Source organism: Neophocaena asiaeorientalis, unplaced genomic scaffold, assembly GCF_003031525.2.
Source record: "Neophocaena asiaeorientalis asiaeorientalis breed wild unplaced genomic scaffold, Neophocaena_asiaeorientalis_V1.1 scaffold134, whole genome shotgun sequence".
NCBI lineage: Eukaryota > Metazoa > Chordata > Mammalia > Artiodactyla > Phocoenidae > Neophocaena > Neophocaena asiaeorientalis.
The window spans coordinates 289,749-303,940 of record NW_020185339.1 but is presented as its reverse complement, the minus strand read 5'-3'; the positions used below and the strand labels follow the sequence as shown (position 1 = coordinate 303,940).

General features: G+C 31.3%; 1 protein-coding gene across 1 annotated transcript in view; it reads left to right on the top strand.

Annotated features, from left to right (window-relative positions):
- Nucleotides 1-14,192, top strand: part of LRRIQ1 (leucine rich repeats and IQ motif containing 1) — a 217,210-nt gene that overhangs the window by 154,364 nt on the left and 48,654 nt on the right. Inside the window, exons 23-24 of the mRNA XM_024736878.1 lie at nucleotides 212-294; nucleotides 7,877-7,978. Coding sequence (XP_024592646.1) covers nucleotides 212-294; nucleotides 7,877-7,978 — 185 coding nt within the window. The remainder of the gene's footprint in view (nucleotides 1-211; nucleotides 295-7,876; nucleotides 7,979-14,192) is intronic.

Here is a 14,192-nt window from a genome sequence, read left to right as displayed (position 1 = left end):
TTTAAATATCCAAAGCAGATATTTTTCAAGATTTCAAGAATAGCTTTATTAGTTTTTAAGAAACCATACCTCTGTTAAATTACAGATTCTTCAATGGGAATTCAAATTTGTTTGTGTATGATATAATTCAGATATGTGTGTTTATATGTATGTGCATATATAAATATAGTCTGGGGATTTTTTGCCTTTATTAAATTTAATCTTTTAATAGGGGCTTTAAGGATATTTCTACTGCTCAGCAAATGCTGAAGAGAGCACAGAAAATGAAATCAAAGAAATTAAGGAAAAAATTAGGTGGGTAATCAATGATCTTTGCAAAACTATGTATCTGACATTAAAGATAAAATCTTTTAAACTATTTTTTAGCAAATTGTATTTAATGAGAATAGAAATGAAATGCACAGATATAAGAATGTCCAAGGTAATAATTCCATAAAAAAAGAACAAGAAAACTTAGAGAAAATTATGATATTACATTTAATGATTTATTATACTCTTAAATGCTATTTTCACTTTTGCCCTGTTCCTTAGCTACTTGGCTATTGATTATTCTATCTATTGTGCACTGAGAATTATGCTGTAATTGGTTTTGAAGCTGGTTAATCTCAGCAAATGTTGATTCTAAAGAGTGTCTGCTTCGTGTGATTATTCCTTTGTGTGTTTTTAAATTGCTTGATTATTCAGTAAATTATTTCTATAAATTCATCAGTTCCATGAATATCAGCTATAAAGACTTCACAACTTGACACTTTGGAAAAGGAGCACAGTGTATATCTTTTGTGATTATGCTGAACTTGTGAAATGTTCAAAGGCATCTTTTCTTATATTCCATTTGCCAGGCTACTCAAATCATTTGTCTTTCTTTGGAGACCTCTAATCATTTTATTAAAATTACTTAATATGTGGAGTAATTTGTAGATGTCAGAGCACGAAATTGGTTGTTATGAATTTATAACCATAATTAAAACAATTTAAAAGTATTTGTATATTTCATATAACTTTACATTTACTTAAAACTTTATATTTACTCATGGACTCATAGGCTCAATATAAGTAACATGACTTTTTTTTTTTTATCTGTTTTGAGTTTCTCTCACTCATCAGTTTCTTTTATAAAGATCTTAATGTCAGTGAAATGTTTCCATAAAAGTAACATTACTCCTGAGAAGAGCAAGGAATCTATATCCTATAGTTCTAGCTTATATCAGCATACAAAGAAGCACTCAGATTAATTTGTATCTTTATTAATTTTTCTATTATTTTAATCAGTTCAATCATAGAATTCTAAGAAATATGTATATTTAATTTTTAAAAACAGAAATAAAAATAACCAAGATACTGTTGGTTTCTAAGTAATAACTGTTATTTGTTGGCACAGCACTTACTAGCCATTGATAAATTACTGATGACTGAGTTTTATATTCCTAATGTTCAACTTTCCTTTTTTGGCATTATATTAGTGATATCTTAACTTTCCCTTTTATCTTTTTGAGATAACTATAATGTTTTTTGTTGTACTAAACGTTTGTCAACTTTAAAATATTGAAATTTTAAGCATTTTTAGAGAAAATGTAAATGTGTGCTCTGTTTGTCAACTTGCTTTATGCCTCCTGTACTCTTGTAAACTCCTACTAAGTTCATCAGGGCTCTGTGGTGGTTTCCCAGGGAAATACAACCCCAAACCCTTAATGAAAATGAGACTCTCAGTTCCAGGGAAGTGGAATTCAGTAAATCGGGGTAGTTTGATAATGTTATATTGCTTTGATATATATTTCTACTTATTTTCAACAGTATCAAAAACAACGTTTAAATCAATGTTTTGAGAAAAATAAAAGTTACTGAAACTCCTGGGGCAAGTTCAAATACCAGAAGTGGCTTAAGAACTGATTTAGCCAACGTTCAACAAATTATTATTATTTATTTACGTTCAAGATCTAATTTCCTAGATATTTACAGCGTTTGCAATGTCTGTGATAGTGAAAGTAAGGAAACTTTTATCTTGTTGGAATCTGTCTCTGGAAATATATAGGTGTTTCTTGCTAATTCTTGTAACTGAAGGGTTTTTTTTAGGTTGAGTACATTTTTAATTGATCAGCATAGTAAATAATATTTTTTAGAAAAATTTTAATAAGGAATATATGCTCATACATAAAAATCATTGCTTTAATGGCCAAAAATTAGACATAATTATTATGAAGCAAAAATTAAACCTCTTTTTATCTGTCACAAGGGGGCATGGTAGGGTAACAAATGAAAAAGGACATCCAAGTTAACAACCACATCTTAAATTTAACATTTTGACAGTGGTCATTAAGCATGACCTGTTATCTCTTCCCTCTTGCATCTCCCTCCCTCCCAAGAGGGAAGAAATATGGGAACATATGTATAACTGATTCACTTTGTTATAAAGCAGAAACTAACACAACATTGTAAAGCAATTATACTCCAATAAAGATGTTAAAAAAAAAAAAAAAAAAGCATGACCTGTTAGGTAAAAATCCAAAATGGCAACTGTATAATTTTTATGGGGTTATTTACTTTAATTACATGATTGTAAACCAAACTGCATTCTTATTACTGTGTGAGGTTTTGTGTCTTTACATTAAGCTTTTGTTTTACTTCTGTTTTATCAAAATAGTATTAGATTGATGAAATAAAAGCAATTTTTTTAAAATTTGAATTCTGAAGTGTAAAATTTAATGATGACCTTTAAATCCTCCTCACTCTTTTTCTCTGCTCCCCCTTTACAACATATACACAGAATAGAAATAGTCAAGGTAAGATTAAAGATGAAAAAGAAAATCAGTGGGATCCTCTACAATTATGATACTTTAATCTTTAGTAGGTTGATGATGTAGAATTTACGTCATTTCGTATATGTGAGCAAATCATTTAAGACTCGGTAACTCCGTCTTTCTTCTTACAGAATAAAGAATTTTCTAGTATTAATGCAATCAATTTGTGTTATGCTGTTAACTTATTTGAATCTGCCTAAAATAATGGCCATAATTTTAAACTTTTATTACTCACTAATAAATTTAAATGATTTTTAGGTACTTAAATTCTGTTAAATACTTTAAAAATTTACAAGTAATTTTCAAATATACATATATGTGTATATATCTTACATGCACAACTTGCCAAGTTGAAAATTTCAAGCCACCAGAGGGCAACATTTTTCGTAAAACTGTTGGAGACTAACCAGCTCTGTGTGGGTAGGGAGAGTGTCAAGTGGGGCAGTCAGAGAATAGAAAATTAAATGGAATCCCTAAAACCTAACAAAGCACTAATCCTCGTGGAGGTGGGGCATAAATGCACGAAGTGTGGAAGCTTTAATTAAAATTTCATGCCATGAAAAACCTTAGAGCAACTTGCTCAGTAGCGAGCTCTTAATAATATTTCCTGTTTCTGTCTTGTACATATAGTTATTTAGCCAAGGGATATGAGTCAACAACATTTGATTTAAGATGAGAGTGAAAATAGGGCAGAAGGTAGGGGGTTAGTTATTTGAAGGAAGTTGCAGATAGAGGAAGAATACCACTGAGGTTGCTGATTAATGAAGAAGCAAGGGGCTGAGAAAGCAAGCAGTGTGGGCAGCCATCAGAGGACACTCAGTATTGATGACTTCCATTAGGATAAATGAGGTCATCTGCTTTAAACAGAAGAGAGAGGAGGGGGAGAGCAAGGGGGAGGAGGAATTAATTAGAAGCCACAGGATGGAATCTAAAATTGTGAGGAGTTACCATGATTTACTTAGTTTGGTTTTGGCTTCTAATTGTTGTTATTCCTAGTAAGTCATTGCTACTTCCCTCATGATGGACATAAGTGTGAGCCAGTAATGACTGGTCTTGTGTTTGTGGGTTTTTGTTTGTCTTTTTATTTTTACTGTTGCATCATGCACAGAAGTAATTTCAGAATCTGGTGATCTGGGTTGGAATTTAGCAGGGAAGTTTAGAGTTTAGTACTGCAGTGAAGAACATCATGTGTAAGGTGAGAGTTGCTGGGTTGTTGAAAACCCGAGGGTCAATATCCTAAAGATAGTGAGCATAATTGGTAGCAAGACTGAGATGAGCCAGATGGAGAAAGAGAGTGAGTGAGTGGTTTTGATGTGGAGCACTCCTGAGAGAGGACAGGTTTTGAGTACAGGGATTTTGGTGGAGAGCAGATGGTAAGATGTTTAAGGGCTAAGAATATAAGGATGAAGACATAACGTGGCTTTCCAACATTTATAATATTTATGCATGTCAAATTTCAAATTTCATAGTTAGAAGAAAGAAAGATCAGGATGAAGCAGACAAGGTTAATTTTGTTATAAATGTAGAGCCACCACTAGGGATTAGAATCATCTTGCAGCTGTTAGTAACACCTAGCACAGTTTCAAGTACATGTTAAGCATTCAATAAATATTTGCTGATTTTATTTCACTGAAGAAAAAACCTTGAGACTGTGTTAGCAACATTTAGTTATAGCCAAGAATTAAGCCAGGTAGAAAATAATTAAAGCTAACTCCTTAATGTGAATTAAACAGTTCATGGGCTATAGCAAAGAGATCGGGTTGCAAAATGATAAGGTAATTAAGAAATGTTAAGGAAGGATCAAAAGGGAACAGCTTAGACAAAACTGTGACAAAATGAAGTTTATTGCTGGTTTATTTTGTTTACCTTAGTGATTCCCAAAAGGAACTTAAAAGAATTTTGATTAAATGTTACTTTGTTGTGCTCTGAACAAAACAATAATAAAACTTATTTGAATACTAAGATCCTGGAGGACCCAGTCTCCACTTGTTCCCCACCAAATTCCCTGGACCTAATACCATGGTAGATGTTCAATAAATAACTGTTAACCAAATCGACAGTAGGATAGCTAAAAGTCACTAAAGACATTTGACCCTGTGTTATGTGTATGACTGTGTGTATTTTATAGTCATTTAAATATATGTTTATATTTGAGAAGGCAAATTTAAATTAGTAAATAATACTCCTTATAAAAATGAACTATAGCTAGTCATTCAATCTTAGCATAAAACTTATTTTACAGCACTGCTGTACATGGCACATACAGAAAATGGATAAGAACCAGATTTTCACGTATGTCGTTAATGAGAACAAGATAAACCAGTGAGCTAAGATTAGGTTTATAGAAACTGTAAAGAGATTGCACAGGGGATGGAATAATTTTAAGGATATTATAATGCCTAAATAAAATTGTTACTTAAATGAGGTAATGGATAGAAAGTGTTGAGTACAGAGCCACATACATAATGGAAAGTCAGCTTACTTATGGGTTTCTTTAACTATATGATAAAGGTGTATTTAAAACCTATTTTCCAGATACTGAGCAAGTCATACTGGGAGATAAAAAATTTAAAAAACAACAACATTGACCTGCCATTGATGATTGCTGAGGAGTAGATTTGAATGACTTTGTAATGCTCTTTACAATAGCCTTATATCCTGGCTTTCTTACTTGATTGTGTATTTTTTGAGGGTAACAGTAGTATCATTCATGGGGGTCTTTTTGGGTACTCTCAGAATCAAGTGATTTTCTTCCCATCTAGAATTACTATATTTTTTGCTTCTTATCATTCTTCCTTATTATTATTCCTTAGCAATTTGAATTAATTTGTTTTTAATCAGTTTAAGGTGATGCAATCAGAATGCATTCAAAATCAGAATGTTTTGAAATACAAAGATTGAAAATGTAGCACACTTTATGTGCTCTTGATGAATAAAATGATTTTATTGAGTAAATTGAGCTAGACAACTCTTCTAAATATTTTATACGTGTTAAATTATTTAATCATGATAATAGTGTGAGGAAAGTGCTGTCATTATCCATGTTTTACATATTAAGAAATCAAGTCATAGAGAGATTTTTATTTGCCCAAAGGAGTGACAAAGAACTTATAAAAGATCCATTGCTTTTATTTCATGTGCTATACTGAATAAAATGAAGTCAGTTATGGATCCATCTATCTATTTCCTATATGTCCCACCTTATTCAAATAGCAATGATTTAAGGTCTTTTCCAAGAATATAATAAGTTGGAAATATTATTGTTGTTTATGTTTTAATTATATGCTTACTAGCTGCCCTTTATTGAGCACCTACACTTATGTCTTGCTGCTTTACACACATTATCTCATTAATTCTCACAGTAATATTTCAAAGTCAGCATTATTGGACAAAAACGGAGGCAGAGGGTGAGACCAATTTGTCCAGAATCATACAACTAGTAAAAGTTGGAGTTTGGGCCTAACCCAGGTCTGTCGAATTGTAATATTTTTGCTCAGGAAATGCATAGCTCAAATAAAAAGGCAAGAAGTTCAGGAGAATGTGTAGAAAGATCAGCAGGTTATATATAATAAGGTATCATAGAGTATGTAAACCCATGATAATCTGCCTTCCCTGACTGACTAATGCTCTTTTTAACATGTCGTTTTTTGTGTTTTTTTTGTAAATGACTTAAGTGATATATAATACTTATTCAATTAAATATATAGACAGAGGTTTTTTTATTCTTATTGATAATTCATATTGAATTCATATAGAAGCACCCAACTCTTATAATACCTTAGGTCACTTATAATTATGAGACGTATCCAAATATTGACCAATATCTTTCCTAATCTGAAATATATAATCTCTCTGAAACATGTAAATAAATCATGCTTAGCAAGGGTAAGTTATTACTGGAAGACTAATGGAAATCTTCACTATGCTCATGCTTGAGAAATAACTCTGCAGATACTCTTCTGCAATTCACGTTCTAAAAAACGTGCTACTTTAGCATTTAATTAAAATATGTAACTTGGGTTTTATGATATTTTAAATCTTATTTTTTCATTTAGCGTATTCACTTCTATTACACTAGATAGTAATCGAAGATTCTTAAAGTCTCTTTTTGCAAAATGATGTAAGATATTAATAAAATGTATGCTGCCCTGAATTGTGGTTTTATGTTAACCTACTTCATTAATTTTTTTATTGAGGTATCATTGACGCACAATGTCCTACAATGTCAGTAGATATATTAACCTAATTTAAATGCAGAACTTTCCACTCCTTATTCTACTCCCTGTTACTTATTTCACTATTTTCTTTTCTTACAGTTTTTCAACAAGCAAAAACCTTTTGTCTTAATTCAACTACACTAACTCCCTAATTTCATATTCCATAGAACCATTTATTATCAATAAAAAATTATAGGGCCCTACATTTACAATTATTCTATTTATTTTGTAAAATTAATAAATTCAGAATTCTCTTGGCTATAAAAAATACTTAGAATTTATACATCTTCATTATGTAAAATATACAGCAAGGCAAACAAAAAATCATTCATTTATCTTTAAAACTATTGAGAATTATATTTTATCTGTTTCTTATCTCATTACTTGTCTTGCTTCCATCTCCTATATCTTAGCTCCTTAGAGTTTAGAAAATTAAAAAAGTAGAGTATATGGTTTTTCCTGTAACAATAGATTTTATCTACATGTATTTATGAAAACTTTACCTTATTCCAGCAGAAATGTCAGGAATTTAGCAAAGGAGCTAAAATAATAAACAGTAAAACAACTCTGTAAGTAAAAAGATGATGCCATAACTGGAAAATTTAAATGTAAATTTTTTCTAATTATTAGTATTTCTGCCCTGTACATAAAGTATAGGCTATGCTTAATCAGATAACCAAGAATATATAAATGTTGGTTACTTTTTCATATCATAAAGCTTTTTAAAATAACATCATAATCAATTTCACAGAATTTTATAGAATGGCTATTATTTTTAATATTATTATAAAAAAATGTATAGCGATTTCAGAGAAGGAAAAAACCAGAGCTGAGCTTTTGTCTTATTTTTCTCATTTTGTCTAGATCCCACTGTGCGCCTAGCATTATTCAAAAACAATGAAAATAAAGTATCTGATACAAAATCACCAAAGAAAGCACAGCCACGAAGAGATGGCTACTTTGAAGGTATGATTTAATCACAGATATATAGAAAAGTAAAAAAGATGGAAAATTGTATTTAAAGCAAATTTTAAAAGTCCTCATTAGCCCTAAAATACATATATAAAAAATTATGTATAAAATATAATTAAGTAAAAGTCAAAATATGGCTCTTGGAGCTAAAATACTAATTTGGTGTCTTGATTCATTAGCATAGTAGTTTAGTATTTGCATAAATGCTTATATAAATTTAAATTCTTTGTATTTTTATGTGAAAGTCTTATAATGCTGTATCATCAGTGTTGCTAATTATATTTAAATTTTACACTGACAAATAATGTCACCCTATATCAATGGAAGTGAGTACATGTTGAAATGACATTCTAATATATTTACTGCCAATATATACAAATTGCATTAAACATTATGAATTTAACTCTGGAATTTTAAATATTTTACTATATTTGAAGCTTGTCCAACTCACTTCTTGGGTAAAGGATCTGCATATCTAAGTGGCAGACTGTATTCCTTATTTCAGGATTCAGAAAAATTATGGACTCATATTATTAATCAGGAATATTTAAATGTAATAGAGCAGCAAATATGACTTAAAATAAGTTTGCTATTGCTTTATCTTTAATATTAAAATGGTCATAATTTTGCCTATAGTTTTGGATTGTAATTTCTAATAGGAAAAATGGAGTCAAATATTTTGAATGGAAGTGAGCTATTCAGAAATTTTTTTTTTTTTTTTTGCGGTACGCGGGCCTCTCACTGTTGTGGCCTCTCCTGTTGCGGAGCACAGGCTCCGGACGCGCAGGCTCAGCGGCCATGGTTCACGGGCCCAGCCGCTCCACAGCATGTGGGATCTTCCCGGACCGGGGTACGAACCCGTGTCCCCTGCATCGGCAGGCGAACTCTCAACCACTGCGCCACCAGGGAAGCCCCAGAAAGTTTAATGCTTTGCCTTTTGTACATTTTAAATAAATCTTAAAAGTTATGCATCATTATAGCATGACTGAAATAGATACATTTTAATTTAAATTTCTATTCAGTAAGGTTTCAATTAAAGAAAAATTTGATAGCTACCAATTTTATATTTATTTAGAGATACCTACTAAGTATGTAGGGGTGGAAGACATTGGGTCTAGAATTTTCTTTAAGTATATAGTAATAAAAATATGCATAGAAAGATAGGGAAAGCAAGTCTGGCAAATTATTGAAATTGTTAGATCAGTAGATGATGGTATAAGGAGGTTTGTTTTACCATCCAATTTTTTTTAATATTTAAAATTCTCCATAGTAAAACATTAAAAATGTGATGACCAATGAAGGTGTAAAAAATCAAAATTATTGCAAAAAAGGTTTATGGATTAGTATTTTAATAGAATTAAAAAATACTTTCAGTGTAAAATAAGGCTTCAGTTTTAATCAGGGCTCATTTCTTTGTTAACAGTCTTAACTTCACCATTTCACTGTTTTTGAAAGGAAGAGTAGAAATTCTGCTAAAATCAATAACAACTCCACAGATATTACCTCTTAAGTAGTATAGCACTGTTACTTTAGAAAGGATATGCCTAGGAAGAAAGATAATTGGGGCATTTTTGCCCTTTAAATTAGCATGTACTTTAGAATCAGGAAGAAGAAATCTATCCCAACCTGTTCTGTTACATTTTCTCTTATCCTATGAAAGGTGAAGATATGTTACCATCAAGAATAGTATATATGTATACAGTATATCTATTGATTTGTATACTAAAATAAAATATGCCAGGATAAGTTCAAATAGTGATAGAAATAAAGTGGAACATTTCTGTATATGCTTTATGATACAATGTGCATTTTTGTTTTCTTTCCTCCATATGAAATGTGTTTAGTTTACTTTTTTATTTTTAAACCTCAAGTACATTTGGCATGTCATTAATTTCACTGAATGGTCTTTATGTATGTACCGTATATTCTAATGACTAATAGTTATTTTAAGGCTTTTTTGGATTTTTTTTTTGAAGGAATGGGCTTGGCAAAAATGATTGTTTGTAGAAGAACATTATTTTCCCTAATTAATATGTTTATTTCTGCCCCCTTTTTTAAGGGGAAAAGAGTAAGTCAAAGATTATTTGATTATTGTTGGCCACGTTGAACCCCATGTTATCTTTAACTGCTGCTCTGGCTTCATCCACCTCCTAGACTCATACTCTTTATTTTCTGACTGGCCACAGAGGACAGTCAGCTTCCAAGTTAGCAACCTGACTAACCACAGCTTCCCAGTGGAGGGCGCATTTTTAAACCAGGTGTTTTGAGATACAATTTATATAGTATAAAATGCACCTGTTCTGAGTATGATTTGATAAATTTCAATATATTTACAGTTATACAACCTAAATCTAATATAATTTTAATCTAATTAAAATCACCACAATCTAATTTTAAAACATTGGAAAAACTTTGCTTTCCGTTAAAAAATTCAAATAAAATTAATAATTGGGTATCTTAGCCCCAAAAGTGAGGGAGATCAGAATTAAATTTTACTGTAGGTTTAGATTGAATGACTCTATGTGGAACAGTATCTCAACATATTTGTATGCCGGCACTGTAATAATTTTCGTGGTTTTGTTGGAATTAGATGATAGTATTATTTGAATATTTTTTCGATACTGCACATATATTGTATAATAACTTTGATTTAAAAAAATAATAAATTTAAAAATACTTCACATTGCAATGTTGCCTGTGTGGGATTTTCATGATTCCTCTTATAAATTGTACTAAAATGCTTTGATTTTTTTTTTTTTTTTTTTTTTTTTTTTTTTTTGTCTTTATCTGGATGTCACTAGCAGGACAGAGAGGTTGGTAGATATACTCTATTGGTCTGGGATTTAAAACATGCTTAAATATGGGGAATATTTAATATGAAATTTCAAAATATGCTTAAATATGGGGAATATTTAATATGAAATGTCAAATTATATTAAATGACATAGGTAAATTATACCCTTTTAACAGACCATGTTTTACAAAATATCTTTATATTTTGCTATATTTATGACTTGCTGGCAATTTTTATCTAGCTGCCCTTAACCCTTAAGACCCTTTAGACCCTTAACTCAGACCTAAGGCTGAAGAATCTTTGACCACACCTGTTCTCAGGGTAACCTCATACATGTGCCATGTGTCAGATATCAGTTTGTTTTTCCTATGATATGCAATTTAAGAGTCTGAGCACTTTACAGATTCAACACTGGTTTACTTGATTTATTTGCTTATTTATTTATATTTATTTAATGTCCAGTACTTGTCTTGGTTTATTCTGTATCAGCAATGATTTCTATTTAAGTTTCAATATCTGATCTCGCCTTAGAATGTAAAACATTTTTAAATTATTACCTTAAATATTTTCCATCAAGTTTCGTTTTTTTGTTTCAAATGTTCAATTTGGAGCCCTTACGTCACTCTTCTATGGCTATCACAGGTATAAGAAGAAGCATAGCTTAATGGATGCTAAGTGTAGATTCTAGAGTTAGTCAAACACAGTTTGAATCTTGATTCCACCTTTTATTGGCTGTGTGACCTTGGGGACATTATTTAACTTCCGTGTTTAGCATTTTTTCACCTGTACAATTGGATATTAATAGTACCTACTTGTTGGGGATTACATGAGATCCTACTTGTGAAATGCTTGAAGCACACAGTATAAATACATAGTAAGTGCTCAAAACTTGTGATCTTTGGCAACAGTCATTTTTACAGTATAGGTGTGGTGGGTTTTTGTTGTTGTTGTTTGTCTTGTTTGCAATTGGTAGTATTTATTGTATTTCTTGCTAGGTACTGTGCTAAGAGTTTTATTTAAATTTTCTGGTTCAGTCTTCTCAGAAACTCTTAAGAATGTATTATAACTGTCAATATTTTACAGAGAAAACTGGTTTTGAGAGTTTGATAAGTGACTTGCCCAAGGTCATACAGAGAGTAAGTGGCTGAAGGGAAATGGGGATAATTTCTTTATCAAAACAAAGCTAACAAAAATAAAACAAAATATAGACATTGAAGAGCAAAGGTTCTTGGGTAACCCTGAAATATATACAAACTTATAATCAAAATATTTAAGAAAAAATAAAGACTATTATATTAGGCAAAACTCTGGGAAACTAATATTTTTGTTTTTTTATTTCTTTCTTATACTTGCATTAATATAAATTAAGAAACAGTTTAGTGCCAACATGGTGATAAATATCTGTTTTGTGACCTGTATTTAGATGCTATCTATTCTAATTTTATTACGATTACCTAACATTATTAAGTACCAAATCTTTTAAACTCTAGGAGTTACCATATTTTCAATTAACTATTTTAATTTTCAGATAGATGAGAACCTCTCCACCCAGCCCAAAAGTAAACACTATATTTTTGTTTTATTTATTCCTCTTTTTATTTATACATAAATTAAATGACTTCCCTGCCCTATTCTGCTGAAACTTAAATTTCCTACTCCTAAAGGCCAATGCCAAATTTGGGCTTCTGGTTTTGGCCAAGGAAGGAAGCTAGACAAGCCAAGAAAAAAATTGGATCTGGCCCATCAACCTTCACAGAGAGGTAGGTTCAGTCTTAGCTCCTCTAATCCCTGGGACAATTTTACTTCACTTTAAAGTCAGATTTTCATAATTCCCAGTTTGGTGCTGTCATCACTAACATGCTTCTATTTCTCTTCTTATAAAACTGAAAATTCACACATACCATATATCATAGATGTTCAAATATTTTTGTATTAAATTTTTGAGTATTGAAGTCATTAAAAGACTTCAATTTCTGGGCTTCCCTGGTGGCGCAGTGGTTGAGAGTCCCCCTGCCAATGTAGGGGACACGGGTTCGTGCCCCAGTCCGGGAAGATCCCACATGCCGCAGAGCGGCTAGGCCTGTGAGCCATGGCTGCTGAGCCTGCGCATCCAGAGCCTGTGCTCCGCAACGGCAGAGGCCACAACAGTGAGAGGCCCGCGTACCACAAAAAAAAAAGAAAAAGACTTCAATTTCTATAATTTTTACTTCAGAGCATTTCTAATCAAACCACATTCTTTTGTGGTATTTTTTACTGTATGATTAAAAGCATGTACTTCTCACACTTTCTTTCTTTTAATGCCAGCTTAGAGCACAGAGTCACATTCTGTATGCGGTTTTATAGTAGGTCTTGTATTTCCATAGCTATATAGAGTACTTGCTAATAGTGCCAACACAATTAGGTATTAAGAGCTGGTAAAATAAATGCCACAAGGTTAATGCAGGTAACCAAAGACTACCTGAAGGTATTCTTTTAAGAAGAGACATGCTTATAATCAAAACTCCCTAAATACATTTTAGGCACTATCATACCATTTAGTAGTATAAAAGTCTGGAATCATTTCAACTTTCTACAGAAAAACAAAAAAAAAATCTGATTAGGGAATTCAGTCTAGTGAAGCATAAAACAAACTGCAGTTTTTAAAAAAGTATTTGTCTATGGATAAGTGAGATTTGGGGAATGGCAATCCAGGGCCAGATAGAAGCTGATTAAACTCTTCCTTATCCACATCAGTAGTAAATAGTTTGTATTTTCTAATTTCCACCCAAATTCAGTCATAATAATATGTATATATTCTATTCCAAAGTATATATTTGTATTTACATATATGTCTTGTAAATATATTATTTACATACATCATATACAAATATATAATATATATAATTGACATATAGACTGTATATGTTTCATATATATATGATGTGTATATGGATAAAAATGAAAAGGGATTTCAGAACTTTTAGAGTTCTTTGAAATAACCATGATATGTAGGCTGTGAGATATTATTAGTTTATTTTTTATTAAAAATAAAAGAGGGTTTCCACTTCTGGAAATAGAGGACTGTTTAATTAAAACCAACTTTCTTTCCGAGAACAACTTTAAAAGCTGGAAAATGTAGTTTTAAAAAAGCTAATTGACGTCATTGGAGAACTAACAAGTAAGTAAAGAATTATAAGCCAAGAAGGACATCCCAAGAGCTGAGAAGCTGAGCAAAGCTTTTGATAATGTCACCAGTCTACATGAACTGGAAATAGACTTTCTACTAACCTCTTGCCAGAAACAAACATAAACTATGTCCCAAAATAGATAACATCGTCTCAAGCTTCAAATTATCTCTACATTTTTTCCTATATAATTTTTGGCACACAATAGAAAAAAAGGCATAGAAGATGAGACATCACTGAACACCATGAG